Source organism: Kryptolebias marmoratus, linkage group LG17 (genome assembly GCF_001649575.2).
Source record: "Kryptolebias marmoratus isolate JLee-2015 linkage group LG17, ASM164957v2, whole genome shotgun sequence".
NCBI classification, from domain to species: Eukaryota; Metazoa; Chordata; class Actinopteri; order Cyprinodontiformes; family Rivulidae; genus Kryptolebias; species Kryptolebias marmoratus.
Window position 1 is genome coordinate 17,169,289 of NC_051446.1, and position 21,905 is coordinate 17,191,193.

The following is a 21,905-nucleotide window of genomic DNA, read 5'->3' on the forward strand; positions in this document are numbered from 1 at the left end:
GCTTAAACTGAAAATGAATAATAAATAACCCAATAAAAAGCGTCCAAAATCTAAACAGAACCAAGACTAAGAGGAGAAGAACTATTCCTCAGGACTAATTTAAAGTAGGGCAAGAAAGTCTTGTCCTTTGGTAGCCAGTTGTAAAGACACTAGCTGTACTGTACTGCTTATACAAGCTTTATATAACTGCTTAACTTATCAAACTTTTTTGACTGCATCAGTCAAGAAACATTACCAACCACATCTTTGTTCTCCACTCCTGTCTCTAAGGACCTATTGAGTTGCTTTGGTTTGTTTGCATGTAGAAAAAAAATAGCACGCAAATGCCTTTTGTCTCTTCAAGCCAGTAATTTTCCTTTTCCAAGTGGCAAATTAACTGCCAGTAGCAATTTAAGTAGGTGCATATTTCCCTGCAAGTGCCATCTAAAGAGAAGGCGTGGGTGATGAAGATATGAGGGCTCTTAATGATTTTTTATCCTTAGTGCTGTGACGGAAATCCTTCATCGTTGAAGTGTTTAAATGATTCAATTGCGCTGTTTGAAAAAGTACATTAAAGTCTGAGTGCTTCAAGGCGCTGCTTTTAATTTTATGTTGACGCCTTGCGGAAAACCACAGCAGAAGCCCTCCCGGCTAAGTCCGGGTTCCTGCCGTCGCCTCTTCTTTGATTGTTAGGTTTTCAGTTTGTTAAAAAAAAAAAAAAAAGGTGGGGAACACTAGTTTGGACATCTAACGCTGACAGTGTGTGTATGTGTGTTCATTTTCTCTCAAAGGTGCGCTGCTTAGAGTAGTTTACGTTCCGTGTGTAGTCATGACAAAGGGTGTTATTGACAGGCTTTGCCCGAGGCACCTGTCCGTCATCGGCCACTCAACAATAGGTTTCCAGAAAAGCTGTCACACAGTCAGTTACCGTCTGCCTCCATCTGATCATGTTACAGTTTGAATAGTCCAAATCTGAAATCCTTTAAGGNGGGGTGGGGGTGGGGGGGGCCACAGCCTTTTCTTTTTGCCTGCTAAATTATATGCATTCCTCCCATTAGTATGCCCCGAATTCTCTCTGTTTTACCCTGTTGGTAAGCAGGTTATGTTAATTCTGTTTACCCTTTGTCTAAATCTTTGTTGTCCAGTTCTCACTGACCCATAAACCCAAGAAAAAACAAGAAGGGGGGGAGAAAAAAAAACAAAAAAAAGCAAAAGGCCTTGCTCTACTAACGAGCTGTTTTGTGTGGGTGTGCGGTGATTTGAGGAGGGTTGAACCTGCAGGAAACATAATCAGCCTGATGACAAAATGTCAAATCACCCCACAGGGATTTTAGACCTCCTCGAATGAGAGGATAGAAACGGAAGATCTGTCATTGTTGCTTTCCTAATGTTCTTTTTTTCTTTTCTCTTTGGTTTATACAAGCCAAGGTTCACTTAGTTCTCCTAGAAGGAAGCTGAGTCATATTTGAATTAAATGAGTTTTAAAAATATGCATGTACAAAATGCCTTACTGCTTTTAATTCTATTTTTTTGTATTATTGCTAAAAAATATACTAAGCTCTTAAAGAAAAACACGTAAAAAAACCTTAAAAAATAATCTTGTTGGGTTGTTTTTGTGTTTGTTAAACAGCCTAAAAAGCCCAGAGGCAGCAGGTATAGATAGATATTGATTTTTCTTTTCTTTTCTTTCCCCTCTGGGTGTAATTGAAGCTCTGTGGTTACAGAAATGACCATGTAATTGAAGCAGCACAGCTGAGCCGGCTTTTGTTTCTGTCGGTTTTCTTACACGTTAAACACTGCGAGAAACAGTCACTGGTAAAAAAAAAAAAAAAAAAAAGGAACCGTAAAACTGTCTATGCGCTGTTAAAACAAATGGTAAAGATGGCCGTTTTGATGTAAGCATTGGGAAAGTGATCGAAAGAAAATAATTTTTTATGGCTGCGGTTCTCACAGCAGCTGTTTTTCAGTCTACAGATCAGCTTCGTAACTAAACATAGGGGATGTTTTTGTACCTCAGTGATAAAAGAAATAAAATCTGAGTGATAAATGTTTGTTTAAAGGCCGTCGTTAAAAGAAAAGGGGGATTTAATCTCTGCGCCGTCTTCTGCTTTGTTTGCTGATCTGCCCCGTGATCATCTTGTTCAAACATCTAATCGGATACAGCTCAAACATGTGGCTGACTGAAGTTTACATATCAAACAAATTGGTCCATGATATCTGAGACGGCTGCGTGTCTCTTGTGAGATGCGCTCATTATACCGGTCCAGCCATCACAGAAATGGGGCACGTCCCTAAAGACAGGAGACTCCTGCTCACGTTTCAGGAAGGATTGTCTTCATCCTGCTTTCTGAACATAAAGAAGAGCTTTTTGTTTTCTTAGTAGTAATGATTGAAATTGAAAAATACAGATAAATAAATACTTATGTACTTGTAGTGTATAAACAGTACGATTATTCTTTTTTTCTTTAATGGTTGAGCTGCAACAAAATGGATGTTAATGCTTGAAGTTGAATTTGTTCCCATGTAGTTCCTATGCACAAGCAAAGCAATGTATTTAATGCAAAGACAGAACAAACAAATGTTTTATTTTTTATTTTTTTGTAAGACAACTCAACCAGGTCTGGAAAAAAAGTGTAGACCATCTTTTTAGCACCTAATCATCTTTACATGAAATGTCAAAGGATAATGAAGTGGAAGCCCTCAATCAGTCATCTTTTTCTGTCCCAGTCATGCTTGCATCTCGCTGAATTTCCCTTGACTAATGATTGTACTGTTGGGTTATTAATCGAAGTAATCGGCCAAAATATTCAGTCTGCTGAGACTTTAACGTGCCGCCTCCTCAAATAGTCTCCCTTCCACCCTTTTTTTAAAAACTAAACAGACTCATTCCTGAAATACTAAAACTGTAAAAATAAAAAAATGATTTGTTGTCTGGGCAAATGCTAATTTTAAAAATTATATATGGGGACTTTTATGGTCAAAACATATTTCTTGAAGTTTTTTGTTCACATCTTTGAGATCAAATACATTTCTTTAATAGCTACAAATGAGCTACACCTTTTCATCTTAATGGTTTTATGAATAAACCTTTAATGCATTTAAATCTAAGGTTTTCATGAAGAAAAATCATTGTGAGAATGATTTTTTTTGTATGAATTCTGACTCTGTATTTAAATTATTGTTTTTCTGTTTATAGTTTCCACAGTAAGTTTTTGGATTCTAACTTTTAGCTGCATTAACCAAATGTTCAGCTTGTTCAGGACATTCCAGCTATACTTGTTGGGTTTTGTAACTTTTAGACTTTTGAAAATATTTAATTTTATTTACATTTTCTTCTATCTTGAAAACATTGTTCTCTTTGAAATTTATTTCAGCATACTTGCTTCATTTTTAGCTTTAAGCTACTGTTTTACTAGTTTTAGCCACTGTGTTGCTGATCTCAGCCTTTAGCTATGGTTTAGATCATTTTAACTTTTATTTCGCTAATTTTAACCTTTACTTTTGTTTTGCTCATTTTAGGCTTTTAGCTACCGTTTTGCTACTTTTGTTGATGTTTTGTTACTTTTTGCTTTTACCTACTGTTTTGCAGCTTTTACCTGTTTTGCTTGTTTTAACTTTAACAGTGCAGTTTGAGCTTTTTCAACAAATTTCAGAAAAGTCCTTCAGCACATTGACTTTTCACAGAAAAGGCAATTTCTCTACTTGTATTTGTGCATTCTTTAAACATAATTTAAAATTTTTCTTTGCATATTTTTTGCAAAAGTCTTAAATGAGTCTTCAGCTATCGAAATAAATTATTTGAAGGCCAAAAAAAAGGTAACTAAAGTTGACTACATGTTTGTTTTTAGCCATTGTTTCACCCTGTAACCAACAATGTGTGGATCAAATAAATATAGAAAATTCCAACCTAATCTTCTTGCTTGTTTCTTCTCTTTCATCCCAGCTGCTTCCTGTCTCTGCTCCTGGTGGCGGCAGTCGTATGGAAGATCAAGCAGACCTGTTGGGCTTCCCGGCGCAGAGAAGTAAGTCCACGATTCTGTCGACATGCAAAGCAGACCCGACACTCCTCATGTGTGACCAACTTATAGTTTCTTCTAAAGAAAATGTCCTCCGTGAATGCAAATCTGCCACTTTGTGTCCCATTTCATCTAAAAAAAACCTTCTTAAACATGGACTGGCATTGAGACGTTTGTTGTAAGTTGCACTATAAGTGACTACCGTTATTAAGCTGTAGATGCAAAGAAGGCTCATCATAAGCTCCCAGTTTGTTTGAATTCAGCCAAAAAAGATAGAACAAAGCTTTGACCCCCAACTCCCCCAAACTGCTAAATCGTTTTACCTTCCTTTTCTGCGTGCGTGGAGACATACAATACATCAGCTCACTTTATTCAAAGTAAAGTGAAGTGGGGTTGGCATGAAACACAAAAGAGACAACCATTAGTTTCAAACGTGTTTCAGGCCAATACAAAGCAGCTGTTTGTTCTCTATTATTTCTCTATTTTTATGGTTCGACAAAACTAATGGACTACCAGCCGTCCCGTCGCAAATAATAGCTGTCAATATTTTTGGCAGTTGAGCTAGTTTTTCTACTATGAGAGTTACACATGCCTTTGCAGCGTGGTGAATTAGTGCAAAGGAAACGTATTATTGTGGCAGATGACCCTTTCGTGCAACAGTACTTTTGATGTTGCAGACAAGTACAGTGGCTATAAAAAGTATTCACCTGTTTTGTCGTTGTCATAAGTGGTCAGTATAAATGAGCATTTTCTGGGCTTTGACTTGGCCACTCTGAAACCTTCACCCTGTTGTTTTTAAATCATTTCTGTATAGTTTTGGCTTCATGCTTTGTGTCATTGTCTTCCTGGAAAATAAATCTCTTCCCAAGCCATAGTTCTTTTGCAGGCAGCGTCAGATTGTCCTCCAGGATTTCCCTATGTTTCGCAGCATTCATTTTAGCCTCTGTCTCTACAAACCTTCACAGCTGGGGTGGTGAGTTTGTGATGATGTGCAGCATTTGGTGGTTTCTGCCAAACACAGCGTCTTGTCTGATGGTCAAAAAGCTCCAATTTGGTCTCACAGAACTTTTCTTTCACTTGACCATGTATTCTTCCACATGCTGTTTGGCAAACTCCTGTAGAGATTTAATGAGTTTTTTTTCAATAGTTGCTCTCTCTTTGCCACTCGCCCATAAAGCTCAGCCTGGTGCAGAACCTGGGCAACAGCTGATATATGTACAGTCTCTCCCATCTCACCTGCTGAAGCTTGGAACTCCTTCAGAGTGCTCACAGGTATCTTGGTGGCCTCTCTGTTCTCCTTCACCACCTCTCAATTTGTAAGGAAGGCTTGCACTTGGTAGATTTACACGTCCCATATTCCTTCCATTTCTTTGATGATGGATTTAACAGAACTCCTGGGGATGTTTAGGGCCTGGAAATCCTTTTGTATCCATCCTCTGACTTGTACTTTTCAGTAATCTTTTCTCTGAGTTGCTTGGACTGTTCTTTTGTCTTCGTGGTGTAATGGTAGTCAGGAATACTGATTAACCAGTGAATAGGCCTTCCAGACACAGGTGTTCTTATGCTGCAATCACTTGAGACACATTCTCTGCCCTGAGGTGATTCCTCATTCTCTAACTGAGACTCCGAGCACCAAGTGGCCGGACCTCTTTTGAATTAGGACAGTCACTTTAAAGGGGGGGCAATATTCATACAGTCACTTCTTTTACATTACATTTTTATAATTGGCGTTTTGTACACTTTGCAATTGAAAATTTTTTTTTCTCAGTTTATATTGGTCATAACTGATTTCTAATAGCAATGTAAGAGTAATAAATGGGAAATGGCTTGCACTTGTATAGCGCTTTATCTAGTCCAAGGACCCCAAAGCTTTTCACACTACAATCATTCACACACTGATGGTGGTAAACTACATTGTGCATGCACCAAAACCTCATTGAATGTTATTGTCTATCACTGTTTAGTCCAGTGGTTCCCAGTGTTGGAGTGGGAACCCCACTGTGGGTCACAAAACACCAAGTCAGGGGTTCTGAGATGCTGTCCGAAAATCAAACAAACGTTGAAAATAATGCCAACTAGTATATTTGAGCTAAATTTGTTACAAAAGATAAAAACAATAGTAACAATAACAATCCCCCTAACAATCCATCAGTGTTAAAGATGCAAATCAATGTTTCTGAAAGCCAGAAAATTGGAGCAAAAGAACGATGTTGTTTATGTCTTCTAGTTTAAAATTAAACCGGTAAATCAAGAGCAGGTAGAGATGCCCGAAAACATAGTAAATTCTTGGTCCGCCACCCGATTGTCACAATTATGCCGAGGATGTCATTGATTAAAAGTGTGACGGTCAGTTTGAACAGAGTGTAAAACAAGCCTGCAGGTATTACTGAAGGGGTGCACAAATCCGCGGAGGTTTACTGAAGTGGGGAGGTAGGAGTGAAGTCTCAGTGAAAGTGGAAAAATGACGTCTTTAATTCTGACAGAGGAGCTCTGCATTTTGTCTTCATTGTGTTGTAATTTAAAAACGAGGCCTGTTTGCGAGCCGTCATATTTTTATTTGGTAATAAATCATGGCTCCTATTAAAGTGTAAGGGATCATTCCTTCCCTTCATGGTGTAAAGCGACGGAGGACAGTTCGCTGCAACTCTTAGCTTTAAGTCAAAAGTGGTAATTTGGGATGCAATGGTAGGTCATTTATTGCGATTGTTACAGTTCCTAAAGTTTGAATGGTTGTTATTATGTTAATAATAATGTACCACAGCAGCGATTTATTTGAAACGCTGACACTCAGTTAATCTTTGTAATTAGGGGTGTGTCCAGCTCGACTCTGAGCTCTGGGTTACCTTCAGTGCAAGCAGCATACTTCATTAAACATGGTCCTTTCTGTGGTAATAGCAATACCCCATTAATTTTCTACGAGTGATTGTTTGTATTTTGCTTATATAACAGGACATGTTCATCCATCAGTGGTAATTAGGGACAAGTGGTCTATTGTTTTAGTCATGAGATTTTGTTTTCGTAGTTCTTTCCTGTTCGGAAGAGAAAACAAAGGTAGATCAGAGAAATCGCTGAAAACTGTGTTTCCTCAGGAAGCTGTTTTTTATGTTGAGTAATATTTGAAAGCTCACTTTACTTGCTTTGTGTCCTTTTGTCTGAAAACTACATTTTGTTTATTAGTTAGGTTAGTCATATTGGTGGAAAGTCTAGATGATGCTTGAAGTTGCGTGTAGGTTTAGGTTTAGGGGATTAGCGGGAAGGAGATTGAAGGAAGCGAGCAAAGATGCGAATGAAAAAGGAGACGGAGTATTAATCATTAATATTCAGTGTTGGAATGAAAGATGAGGCTGGAGAAGGACGAAGGCTGAAAAGCGGTGAAATATGAGATGATTGGCAGCAGAAATCATAAAAGTGGGTCAGAAAAGTACCGTGCGGAAAATGGAGGAAGGGAGCAAATGTATGCAAATGTACCTTACTGCTCTTAATCTAAACGGCACTGGAAAATTTCTAATTTTTGGAGAAACCCCAATTTCCATATCTTCACAGTGAGTCCTGTATTCTCCTGAGTCCTGTTTAATTTGGTCCCACCTTTTGACCTGTAGCCTGTTATTAAAACTTTCACAATTCATTTCACATTTCAGATGCAAGAAATGCAACAGATGGGTTCACATAAAATCTCTGCCCACATTTTTTATTCGCTGTTGATTACCTGTCAAAAGAAAAAAAAATATATTAGCACAGCCTGGCCACAAAAAAAGTCAGTTTCTGAAATTTGTTGAGCCACTTTAAGCTTTGAATGTGGGACACATCTACAGTAGCAATGACTGATGCAGTGTTAAATTGATTTAGGTTCAGATTTCCTCTCAGAGATCTTGTATTAATGATAAAAGAGTTGGATTGCTGCAGAAACAAATTCCCCTGCCCATCCAAACATTCCTAATGGGGCCAATTCATACATGCAAATGATTTCTCAGGCTCCCCGAACCTCTCTTTTACAGTTTGAGCCCGATGAATTGTAGCGTGTTCATCTTAAATTTGCCCTACATCACAGAGAAAGTAGATGTATTGATGGAGGGGGGGGGTCATTTAGTTGTCTTAGTCTTCAATAGGAGTAGAAGATAACTTTGCACAAAATACACAAATGAAGACATAAATCCTAATAGATTAAATTATTTGTAAAAGTTCTGTACTAAAAAATGTATAACCCAAAATATACAGTATAAACATCACTATCTTCACTCCTGTTGTTTCATTTTTATTGCTCAGTCCCCAAATTCTGTCCATTCCAGGGTGAAGTTGGTGCCATGTTTTGAGCTTTTATTTAACATACAATTGAATCTATAATTAAACCTCAACTTCCTTATAACTAAATTACAATCCTACATATTTTGTTGGGGGGGGGGTGCAATAGTTTTTCCTTTCTGCATCGATGCTCTTAGAATTTAATTTGCCCAGCCAAGATATGAACTTTATTTTAGATGGTTGGAGTAATTCTGTTAAATACTAGTAATAGTTTAACACGTACACATTTTAATCTAAATTTAAAGTTGTATTTAGGCATGTAGCTTTTTAAACATGGGGGAAAAAAATAAATCATTTGTATTCTGTTGTGACATTTTCATGTGGCCTACTTTAGAAGAAACATTGTAGGCAGAAGCTGTGTTTTGGTAACCTTTACTTGAAAGCTATTGAAGCCTAGAGGGTGTCCTTCAGTGCCGTTATTGGTACTTTAACATTGTAAGTAGACTTTAAACTACTTCACATGTTGCAGTTCTTATGACCACTCTTCTAAAACACCAAAATCTGTAAAAATCTCTTGTAGAAATCATTATGGAACTCTTTGAGGTCTCTCCATGTAAATACGTTTTATGTACAGTCTAGTGCATAACGAGATGCAATTCTGCACATTTCAGTGTAATGAATATTTATGCTGACCCAGAACTTTATCTTTTCATATTAAAACCTTTTGTAGAACTTTTTTTTTAAGCAAAAAATATTTATATAGGAATAAGCATCTTTGTTTAGCTGGCCTAATGATCTAACGCACTTTAATTCAGCTCAGTGTTAATGTTTATTACTTATTGGCAGATGTCGACACAGTTTAATCTTTTAACTTTTCAAACTCTGATTTTTTTTAAGATTCTATCTAAAGGAGAACACTTTGCTTTAGTGTTTTGTTGGTCAGCTACACGGTGAAACTGACACAAGTAGTTTAGCTTTATTTGTTTTGAACAAATTAATCATGTGATCAATGATCAGTTGTACCATATCAGCTCAAAAGTATTTAACTATTTGGAATCCAAATTTGATGATCTAAAGTACACACAGTATGTATTGTGCCCCAATTCTGCCCCTTCGTGAAACTCATTTACAGTTTTTAATTGTTTTAACCATTGATATAATATTAAAAGTGATTTTCATTAGACTTTCTTTGTAGTTGGGTTTTTCCAAACCTGTCTTTTTTTTTAGCCATTTTCTATACATTTAGTCCAAGTAAAAGTGATTTAACATGGATTACGGCAGAGTTATTTGTTTTAATCTAGCCATAAATATCATAAACCATCCAAGGATTTCATCATTTTTTCCGTTTAATCGCAGTTATTAACTGCTCACCAAACGGAGTGTAACAGTCGACACAAGAAAGAATGCTGCTTGCTGGATCAAATGTCGCGTAACACTGTGAAAACATAAAACTAATAAAACTGTTTATTAAAAAAAAATAATAATAATAATATGACGATTTGACGATTTGATTTGACGGTACTAAACCCTCTCTGGAAATCCAGATCCAGATCTGCCAGTCCCGTGACAGATTCTCCACCAAAGCCCATGTCCAGTTGATTATAAAAAGCTTGCGAGCAGCCCCCGCACTTACAAGAGTTGTTCAAATAAGGGAGGGAAGAGCTGGTGCCGGGGTCAATTTGAGCCTTCATCTCATATAAGGACATGGAATGAATGAGTTTTAATGAGGCTTTCAGAAAGAGTGGGGTCAATAATGAGACTCTGATCCAGCCAAGTGGCATATGGGCATCTGATTGAATGTTTTTTTTTTTTTTTTTTACTGGCTCTCTGCTGTGAAATTTGTGTCAGTAATTATAGACTGTGTTTGAGCTAGGCGGAAAAAAAAAAGTTTTAGGGCCTAGTTTTTCTTGCACTCTAAGATTTTTTTTCTTTTTTCCTCGAAACACATAAAACATCAGATTTTGTATGTAACAAAGCAATCACTGACAATTAGTAATGTTAATAATTAGCTGTAAAGAAAGAGCAACAATCCTAAGAGCTTTCCAGAAAACAAAGTGTGATTTCTTGTATTATTTTAATTCCACAAACCTATTTGTCCTTCTCGCGATGACGTTCTGTAGATAAGGGCTTTCATTTTTGTCTGGACCAGAAAGAACATGTTAACAAAGGTGCAGCTGTTGTATTTGAATAATTTTGGTTGAGGTTTGGGGACAAGACTTGGATCACGAATGAGGACCAAGGGAGGCAAAGACAACAGCTTTAAATGCCACGAAGGAGGACAAGGGCTGACCTCTTTGAAGCTACCTGTGGGGGGAAAACAGGAAGGAGGGGCGCACTGACATTTCACGCAACTGAGACCAGAAATTTTCACACACAAAAACAGATTTTTCTAATGCAGCTCCATTGTCTTTATCTCTCTCTCATGTTTAAGCTGGCGCATGCAGCAACAGACCTTCTACATCAACGGCAAAGAAGAGAGGGGATGTTTTATTGATGGTCTGAAAACTCGAAAAGATTTTGATTTACTAGGAATACAGCAGTTATTGTCTCCAAACTGCAAAAGTCTTAAGTCAACCCTCATTTCTTAAAGGTCTTTAAAAGTTTGTCTTTGGACTTTGGCTCCTTTTTAACTCCATTTTCAGAGCTTTTTTTTATGTTAAGCCACTTAACTCTCACCTATGAACAAATCAAGCATTAAAAAAAAGCTCTAAAACTCAAAAAAGGGAACCAGCGTTGTGAAGACATAACATACAACTTGGCAAAGAAACAATTCTAAATTGGATCTTTAGGCACTTTGTTACTAGCAGCTTTTCTCAAAGGCACAATTTGTTCCCATTTCTTCAGCTGAATCTATAAAAAAAATACTCGCAGTGACAATTTGGCAAACATAGAATCCAATTTTAGCAACGGAAAAGAACTATTAGCTGCCAACCTGGTATATAGTAGATTATCAGATGAAGAATGACGTATCTCTCAGGTCCTGAGTCAGGTCTTTGCTGAGTTTCTTTTTGTATTTCTTAAAGACATGACTTTCAGATAAGTTTTTAGGTTCTTTCTGTGTCCTCCACTTGTCCACTTCCCTTTCTTTAGCCCACATCGGACAATATGCTGTCATGTTCAGATACTGGACAGAAAATGAATGATAAATCAGCCAGGGTGTAAAGGAAAACCTTGAAACACCTTTAGAAAATTCAGAGTATGGTTGCTTGGCAGCAATATAGAAAGAAATGAGGGTTGGTTAAAATTTTTTGCACAGCACAGTAGATATGCATGACTTTGGTAGTTGCTGTTTTCATATATGATGAACCAAACCAGCATTTTGCCCCTGTAGGCAGATGACATTGTGTGGCTAAAGAAACCACTGTGACCAATAGACTTCATGGCTTTGAAGGTTAACTGGACGCATAAAACGTCAAAGGAGTTCCAACTCTGAAAAATATTCCAAGCAACGATCATTTCCTTTAATCTTCACTGCGGCACGGACAATACAGGATGAAAAACACTAATCATACTAAACAGCAGTCTGTTGTACACCTTTCATGCATTTTTTTTTTTTTTTTTGGATTTGAAGAATGTAATAGTGTGTGTTGCTAAAGCTGATTTCCTTACTCCGTTTCTTAAAATCCCCTGTCAGATATGGGCTTCGAGAACCTTTTTTTGCAAAAAAAAAAAATCTGTCGTCAAATGGTCACAGTCTTGGTTGTCTAATTTATTACAGAGGCTGACAAGAGTGACGGGAGCACGTTACTAACCACAGTATGTTCACGTGTCCCCTGCAGAGTTGATGGTCTTTCATTTTGCTCTTGAAGAGCCCAATCAGTAGTCATTGATTGCCACAATAAGATTATCTCACTCTTAAGCCCCTTCTCACCTTGATTGTCCTTTGTTCAAGGGAAAGTTTGCCTTCTAATAATTTCTACTAAAGTTCCACTTCAGGTATAACTGTGGTCTACTCTTTTTCAGACGTTTAGAAGCTACCCTTATAGTAAATGGCTCTTTTTAAAATGCAGCTTATTAATTTACATGGTAATTGGACACATTGTTTATATTCTGGTGTTATTCTTGGTGTCTTTGCTTACATACAACTCAACCACTCCAGGATTACACTAGGCTGGATATATTTTAGGGATTTTAGTGTATAAATAAATTATCTAAAAATGGAACGTTGTAGTAGAAAAAGTAACACAGTCCTGCGTCTTTGTTTTTATTTTATTTACAGCATGTTAATGTATTTTCTTGCTCTCCAGGAAAAAGCCTGCGGGTACAACCAGTGATGTTTAAAAAAGGACAGAGTGACCTGCTTAGGTGTGGAATGTGCTCAGAGGCGGGGTGACACCCACCTCTTCATAAAATCCAATGAAGGGAACCAAATGTTGTATTCACTAAACAGATAATTTGTGCCCTCACTTGCCAAATTAATCAAGTTGCATAGCAATGCACTCCACGACCACCCTTATCAAAACCCTGAATGGCTCCAGCTTGTATTCTTGACAAAATCTGTCTGTCATTGCATGAACGTTAATTGGTTTTACAGAGTTCAGCCTTGCCTTTTGTCATTTACTTAGTATTCATTTCTAGGAACTCTCTGGTATTGTGTTGGCCTCTTTGATGATTGTATTCCCAGCACATTTTCGATGACACACGACACAGCGCTAGCATTCACTGATTTTTGCTTCGGCTCTCCTGCTGCGGTTTGTTGCTTTAAAATGAATTCTGCAACATGATAAATAACATTACTGCTATCTGACATTTAGGATGAATGTTGTTGGATTTGAAGCGTTTGTGTTGGAAACTGTAATAAGCCGTAAGCTGTTTTCTTGTTTTGCAACAACCTCGCCGGGCCCTCCATCCTGCGTTTATCTTTTTCGAAAAGGGCAACATTTCTCATTTTGACCTGTTGTGACCCAGCAGCTCAAATCTATAGGTTTTGTATTGCTGGTTTGATGTTTAATGGCAGAGATGTACGACAATTTAATGCTGGACCTCAGATATAAAGTTTAAAAAAGGAAAAATCAATCAGGTGATCAATGTCAATTTCTTGTGGGTGCTGTTTTTTTTTTTTTTCTTGCGCTGCCTCCCCTAGGGGACATTTTCAGATTGAACAAAGGTGCACAACTTTCCTCTCTTTCAGTCTGCACCAGTGAGCCTGTATTACAGTTAACCGTTGTTCGAGTCTTCGGAAAACTTCAACTTGCATTTGGCGTCGCATTAAAGAGGGAGCAGAGTTGGCGTTTGACAGATGTGTGGCAGAAACATTGTCACTGAGCTCAAAAGAGCAATTTTCCAAAATTGATATTGTCCCTTTACCTTGCACGGCTGTTTGGATCCTTGTGAGACTCGGAGATCACAACTATGCCAGAATCCAAGTTATGTGTTCAGATCAGGACACAGTTGTTTTACGTGAAATGGGAGCCATCAACAATCACAGCTTCTTGGGTAGATGATTAAAGAGTGTTTTCTTATCTAAAAGATGGTCAGAGACCAACACTGACATCTTTTGTTGCTGGAAACTACGTTTTCTGCCTTCAGAAGTAGTCTGCCAACTGCCATTGGCACCACTTCATTGATCCGACCGGTTGACCCTGCAGTTGTCCATGATAAATAATGATGGACAGAGAGTTCATCCATTTACCTGCCAAGTGTTTGTTTGAAATTCCCTGGCAGTTTCCAAACAGTTTCAGCGGGCGGCTTTCCAGATGGTTCTGTGTGAAACCATCTGGTGCTTCAGTTAGTCATCTGTAACCAGTAATACAAACGCCAGTCATATAAAGCAGATCAAACAGATCTTTTGCATTATTTTGAGACAGCTTAGAAGGCATAGAAATATGACAATCGAAAGTTTTAGAGAGGGGGTTGTTTTGTTAACTGACGTGATGCTTTATTAGGAAAAAAAAGCCCACAAATGTCTTAGTAATAGTCCATTATTTTCCTGTTTACACCCTGACCAGAACCAACACAAGAGGCTGGTTACAGTATTCCGACCTAGTCTTTAATTAAACTTGTCACAAAGACTGTGTCCTTGTTAGAACAGCGAGACACTGATTCAAACAGTCGTCTTTCTCACGTGTTCGTTTCTGCAATGTCCACCTCGCCAGACCTCCTATAAATTTTGCCAAGACTAATGAATACCTAATTATTTCAGAGTGAATGAGGGTTGGAGTCTAGACACAAAGGCGTTTCAGTGTTCATTACAACTTCAAGGACAAACGTGTGTGTAGGACTGAGACCACAAGGAAACTCAATGGTCTGAAACATCTAAAGCCAACAAAATCTTCCACTGAGTTATTATTAATTGGTTCTATGTCTTTCAGAGTTTCCTTAAAGCAACAGTTCAGATATTTGAAGTTGATTTGGGTGGAAAAGTTATAACCAGGGTCTTATTGGTCGTAGGTAGTTCCTTGAACAGCCTTGATTTCAAGAAATAGTTTGATTCTGACCAGATTAAGTCTCTTGGTTTGTACAAGTGGGTTGAAGAGCACTCCTAAAACAACTCCAGTCTTAAAGATGTCATAGCAGTTCATATAAACACTATTTTATAAACCTTTACATTGCTAGTTGCACTTGAACATACCCATACGGTTCTATTTTAATGACTGTAATGTGAAGCTGAAAGTGATGTAAATGTTTTTAAAATAGCGTAACCATGAGTCTATGTGACACCTTGTGAGATTAGCAGTTAGTTTATTTTAAAACGGCAGCGATCCGTTTTTGTTTTGGTCCGTCTCTGACTAGCCTTTAGCTCTGCTCATTAACGCCGAGGCTGCTCAAAGAGCAATTTGCAAAAAACTTAAGCAGAATTTCTGTTTTTGAGGACAAACTAATGCGCTTTAGTGTTGGCAAGCAAAACGAACAAACAAACATTTCACCCTGGTTAGGTGGGATGTTTTGACAGGTTCGGCTAATCATTGAAGAAAAACCCTTGTGTTTGTTTTATTGTATGTGAGGTAAAAGCTGAATGTTCTGAGTGTAGAATGTGCATAATTGTAGTTCTCAGATATGAAAATGTGATTAGGTTTCTTCCAATTACTCCGAGGTCTGGTTGATTCTGTTGTTTCGATGTCATTGTTTTCCAAAAAAAGTTTTAATTAGTCTGTGTTTGGGCTCTAATTACATGAAATAACAGCTATGTTTTGTAGACTTTTCAAATCAAGGCATAAAGAGTTTTTAAAACCTCTCATTAACATAGCTGGAAATTTAAAACTACCAACAAAACGAGTCCAACTTCCATTTTTTTTAAAAACTATTTGCGCACATTCAGCACCATATTAAGAAAAAAGAATATAAAAAAAGAGCAAGTTATTAGGCTGGCTATCAAAAGCACTTGAACGGCTCAGCAGTCCGAACTACAATTAGATCTTAATGTGACACTTAAGCTCATCACAAAACCAATACCAATCAGTGGTGTCCTTGGCGCTAACACGGCGGCCTATTTAGATATTGATCAGACGGTGCATTGCTGATGAAAGGGTGGCACTCGTTGTTTTACATTATTGATTAGTGACGAACAAGAAAAGCGATTTTTTTTTTTTTTTTTTCTGTCTTTTTTTTCTTCATCTTTTCGCCTGCTCAGCCCAACCAACAGGAGTTGTGTGAACCAAATGATTTTCCGGTTTGAGGGAAAAACTTTGCGGTCGAATTTTAGTAAAAAAATCTTTTGCCGGTTACAAATTTTGTGTATAATTTCAATCCTCTAGTTTGCACAAAAATGCATTGTGAACTTCCCATGTAAGTGAGCGAATTGATTTAGATTACAAATATAGATTACGTTGCATCGCAGTCAGTTTTTGTGAGGTAATTATTATTTAATAATGTACTTACTTAGTGATCAAAATGCCAATTGGGTTGGGTTATTATTTAGAAGAAGTGAATCAAAAGATTGATCAGACTTCTTTTAGCACAAGGGGCCTCTTGGAAACTTAATAGCCATTTAGGAATGTTTATTTGTTTACTTATGTTTTAGCTATTTTTGTTTGTGGTTCCTGACGTGGCCCATTGTAGATTCTGAAGTGTGCTTAAAGTTGTATTCTTAGGTAAAAGCTATGCCCTTTTATAATATTTGAGATTTTATAACTTTTTTTGTCCACAATAAACCATATAGAAGAAAATAGCACACTAACCTTGCTTAGTATATTGAAAAGAATGTTCCATTTTAACTTGTCTTTTAGAGATTATTGATTTAGTTTTTGTTTAACTCTTCAGTATCATAAATCGGGGGCTCTGTTTTTGCCACTGGATAATATTATTAAGAGCTGTTTATTTTGTGTGTGTGTTTGTGTGTCAGTCATTGAATAGAGTGTTTCTTGTGTTGTGTTCATGTGTCATCTGTGTTTATTATTACAGCAGCTGATGAGAGAGCGTCAGCAGATGGCCAGTCGTCCGTTTGCATCAGTTGCTGTTTCACTGGATGCCAGAGGAGAGCTAACAGAAGTCCTGCAGCCCATGGTTGATGTGAGTCCACACTGCTTACTTAAACAGAGACGGATTACACACAGGTGCTTTGGTTTATGCTTCTTCTTTTTCCATCTGTTTCTTCAAGTGACCAGCACTGTTATTTCAACATGAATATTAACTAAAACAACCTTCGGTTCTGCCACAAACCCATCATTAAATCATTATTACCCTCATTTTGCTCCAACTGCACCGATGCCTTATATAAGCAGGCGTGCTTATATTTGGGAGTGCTTTCAGGACATAAAGAATATATCATTTTCTTCAGAATAAGCTCCGAGGACCAACAGTGAGCCCTCAGCCAGGCACAAGCTCTGTGTCACCTGCTCCTGCAAGAAATAAAATCACTTGGCAACCCGCAAAGAGGCACCACATTAGCGATGAGTGGTCTGCTGAGTGGTACTCACAGGGCATTACGGTGTTGTGAAGGGCAATGCAAAGTGCAAAAGAGGAGAAAAACAATGCTTCTTGGCTCTGGGTGAATCATGCATGTTGCACTTTTGAAGCATCAAAGCAGTGTCAGAAATGAGGGGGGCTTCGCTTTGATTAAAGCAAAATGTTAATTAGGTTTGTCGTAGTGCTATGGGTCCGTGTGGTGTTGGACGATCTGTTCCGGCAGTGGCCCTTCCTTCCCCGCGCAATTATCTCAAGATTGTGTTTCTGTGAGGCACGTTGAAGTGCAGCCACTCAGGAGCTGGGCTGTGGACGGTGTTCCGAGCAGTTTGGGGAAAATGATTATGGGCTGCAGGCTTATGTTTCTTCACAGATGCAATGTGAGAAATAAACCCGTGACTTCGTATGCTTCACTCAGGATTCCGTTTTTGCCACAAAATAAAAACCATGTGACCTTCTGGGGATAAAAAACTCCTTAAATTTATATCATCGTACAAAAGTTTCAAACCACTCACAGTTATGTTCCCCTTCCAAGGACTTCCTTGTAATTTCTTAAAGTGGTCCTGATCAATAGTTCTCCAGGTTTTTCTGAAAGTCTTTCTAAGTTTTGGACTTGGACTTGCCTGTTTAATTATTCACTGTCCTTTTTCTTTTACCTGACAAACAGCGTGTGCTTTACAATGCAGAACGTTGACAAATAGAGGATAAAAGAAGAAGTGTCAGGCTGAAAGAGCTGTCTGGAGATTAACAGTATCTAAAAGTTGTGGGGGCCAAAAAAGAATCCATCGGAAATCTGACAAAAGACCTGAGAGATGCATCAACCTTGAGTTGATCAACTACCGAATGCTTAGTTCCCAGCTAATAGTTCTTTTAAAGTGTTGTTGGTGTAAAACCTTTGTTATTTATGTCAAACTGTTTTGTTTTTTGGTATTTTCCCACTGATTTCACTAAAGAAATGGAAGCAAATTATGTCTTGTGACAGGCTGCTAATAACAAAGTGCCTAAAGAGCCAATTTAAAGTTGATTCATTTCTACATTGCCTGTTTTGTCTCGACGTAACTCCGGTTCGTCCCTTGAGTTTAGGAGCCTTTAAATGCCACAATGATTAATGGGTTGGAGTTAAGTGGATTAACAGACAAACAAAACAAAATGACTCTGAAAATGGTCAGGTAGTGGCCAGGAAAAAAGCAGCCAAATTTTAAAGCAAAACTTTGAAGAGCCTTCAGAAAGCCCAGAAAACGATGGCTCAGGATATTTCTGGAACCCTCTGGCTGCTTGGAAACATAATATAAAGAAACAAGGGATGAGTCAGGAATTTTCAAACAGAAACAAAACAAAATGATAACAATTATATGTTTTTCTCCTTTTATATGCTGCCTTAGCACTTGACCTATCTTTCGGTCTTTCTAGTTATGCATTTAGTGAAGTAGTTTTTCCAGTTGACATGTTTATCAGTAGTCATACACATTCCCCACATATTTTTCTTCCAGCACATTATTACTCAAAAATATTGTATTTATTGCTAAATGCAAACAAAATCTAAAAATCACATTTTTTTGTCCCTCCACAGCCACTTTATTATACAACGTTTTAGCTAAAATGTGTTTTTTTTTTTTTTATCCCTTTTTTTTAATATTCCGGACATATTTTGGTTTTAAATTTTTAAGTGTGTTTTTGGATGCCATACAGCTTGTTTGCCTTGGCACCAGCTGAAGGTGAACCATATGAAACGAGCCTAAATCTGCTTTGCAAAAGGTAATTTGTCAGCATCTGCTCCCACTTAGCTATCGCAGCTATTTGGTAATGATGACGAGGACACCGATCCTGTGTTTTTTTGGGGTTTTTTGTGGCTTCGCCGGCTCTGTTTGTTGCTTTTAATTCGGACCCATTCCTGACTGACGAGCTGCTGTAAAGCTCAGAGTTTCGTTCTGATTACCATAACCGCACGGGCGACAAGTCCTGCTTGTTTGGGCAGCACAAAACGCAAGCACTTCAACACCAAGAAAACCTCTCAGACCCTTTAAAAGAACTTTTTTCTCCGACTGTGCTGCCTGCACTAATCTCACTTCTGCAAAAGAGAGAGAGAGAGAGAGAGAGAGAGAAGAGAGAGAAAATCATAACAGCCTTCATGGCCATTTCTTCCATTTGGTTGCTTCAAACAACTAAAATGGACATTGCTTTTAGTGACCAAGGTGTCAGCAGCTGCTGGACAGAGAGATGGGGGCCCGGCACGCTGCAGACCACGATGGCAGACGTTCAACATATGGAACCGCTAACGAACAGCTAGCATGATTGATGAGGTCTCTCAGTCCGGGGAGGAAGGCAGATACTGCTGATGTGTGTTTGCATGCGTGCACACTGATGTGTGTACGTGTGCGTGTTTATTAGCTTGAAGGGTTATGAATGACCGTATAAAACGTCCACACTTGATAAATGAAAAGCAAAAAACAGGCAGCCTTTGTAAATAGTTTTTTGGACGATCTGAGAACTGAAAACACATATAAATGCTTTTGGCTTAATGAGTTCATGCATTGACTAATAAGACATAACCAGACAACCTTAATGAGCCATTTCTTTTTTCTTTTTTTTTTTTTTACTTTTGTCACCTTTCGGTTTACAGCCACAAGCCAACAAAACTTGGTTCTCATCCACTCCAGTTATTGTCTAAAAAGCTTTCAGTGGAAACGTCTTTAGCAACGACGAAACATGCTGTTGTTAAGAAATGTGACATTTCAAATGACAAACTTAATTGGCAAATGGACAGAAAATTACACGACGCGTTTCAGAGAAAACAGGACTGAATTTACTTCAGATTAAAGCACCTGAGGAAGGTAGAACAGGACTTTCACTTTTGCCATTTAACTGCCTAAATATAGCTTTGATTGTGCTGCTTGCAGAGCTTTTTGTGCTCAGGCAGTTACGCGACGCGTGTTTGAAGGTCTTAAAGTAAATATATACATTTGTCCCGGCGTTTTGTTTTTGAATGGAATACACAAAGAAATCTTCATCCCACTCCTCATTATCACCCGTCGCGAAACGGCCGAGATGGAGCGGTGATGCGTGTGTGTCTCTGCATGCGTTTGTTAGCAAAATATCTCATGAACCACTGATTTTAATGGAACTTGAAGGTAATCACTGACTGCACATCTACAGCCTGATTCAGGTTGGCCAGCTGGTCTTAAACACAAACTTTACAGATATTGAGCTGAAATTCAGTGTGGTGGTGCCTGAGGCTGATCCATAACTCGTATTCTGAGTTCTCAGAGGTTGTGCCATTACCCCCCAAAAAATTTGCAATGAACTATTTCACATCTACTGTGTTTGCCTGTTAGCAAAATATATTGTTTTCGTCCAGTTCTGCTGCCTCTCTTATCTTTATTTTATATTCAGTGACACAGAGAAGGGGAAAAAAAGTCTATTCAGACATGTTGTTGATCCACAATTTCTGTCCTTTCATCCAAAGCATGCTGTGAAACCCCTCGACATTCATTATCAGGATGACATGTTTTTCACGCTTGAGACGAGCAGTTTCGGCCATTACGTCCGAGGGTCGGTCGTCACCTCAGCGCTCGGACTGTCTGACAGGGACAATCAAAGCATTTGTCTCAGGAGGAGGCCGACTCGACTTAAATGCAGCAGCTCCATCAGCTGACATAAGTGGCTTTTGTTCTGATGGTCCCTTTAAAAAAAAAAAAAAAATATTTACCAGTTCTGAAACATCATTGATTTCAGCTGAGCTGGTAAAGCAGAAGTATACCATCCAACACAGCATGGCTTTTGCAGCAAAATAACTTCATAATGTTCTTTTTATAGCTGTCTGGTAATGTCATATTGCTGTTTTGATGATGTTTGTTGAGGGCAGAGAATAACCTTTCTCGTTTATTTTCTTTCCCCTCTCCCCTGAATAAGTCCTGAAGTTATTGTAATAGTCGTGTTTTTCCCTCTTACTTCCTGTTTCTTAAGGGTATGCCCAAACCTGTTGCGATGGAGCCTTGTTCTGGAGGGAAAGCTGCCGTGTTGACTGTCCTCATGCGTCTGCCCTCTGGGCCCTCAGGCTTACCTCCTCCAGGACAGTCAGGTAAAAACTCTGCGCTTTTTTTAGTTGTTTTGTTTTCTGTGGTTGACTATTGTCACAACCTGGCTCAGGGATTGTGACAAAACAAAGGGAAAAGGACACAAAAATCATATTTCAAATATTTATTTAAAAGCAATGGAAAAAATAAAGAAAAGCAAACCTGTCAAGGAAAAAAATTAAGTTAACCAAACCCAAGAAAGCCAAACTAGGATAACCAAGACAAACATAACCAAAGGAGGACAAACAAGGAGGGGGTTAGATCTAATGCCCGCTACACAACACCTTTTCCTTTTATTCCAGACTAAATCAGCCAATCAGGTGTTCCCTATAACTACCTGCAGCAGCTCAGTCAGTCACCTGGCAGGGTCGTCACATTGTATACAGACCAAAACGGGACATTTGAATTGATCGCACCGGAAGCCATGATTATTACGTTATTCTACAAAAATGTTTTTGTTTTTTTTCATGTTTAGTGTCCATTAGGTTTATAACCATACGCCTAAATCACAGTTTGGTTCATTCCTCTCAGTGAAGGGTCACAGTTTGGGACAACAAGAAAAAGAAACCAAGATTTTGACTCTTTTTTTTTTTTTTTGTTGTTGTTTGTTTGGTTTTTTTCCTCTCCCTGCATAATGACAGACCTAAATAGACTTTCCTCCTCGATGCACGCTTTAATGCGGCACATCAGAAACGTGTCAAAAATCTCAGCTTTTCTATCAGTTCACTTGATCAGCAGCTCCTCACTGCTACCCCCC

The 21,905-nt window shown here is 38.3% G+C and overlaps 1 protein-coding gene across 1 annotated transcript in view; it reads left to right on the plus strand.

Annotated features, from left to right (window-relative positions):
* Positions 1 to 21,905, plus strand: part of atrnl1b (attractin-like 1b) — a 66,421-nt gene that overhangs the window by 41,852 nt on the left and 2,664 nt on the right. Inside the window, exons 26-28 of the mRNA XM_017439044.2 lie at positions 3,923 to 4,001; positions 16,575 to 16,682; positions 21,039 to 21,153. Coding sequence (XP_017294533.1) covers positions 3,923 to 4,001; positions 16,575 to 16,682; positions 21,039 to 21,153 — 302 coding nt within the window. The remainder of the gene's footprint in view (positions 1 to 3,922; positions 4,002 to 16,574; positions 16,683 to 21,038; positions 21,154 to 21,905) is intronic.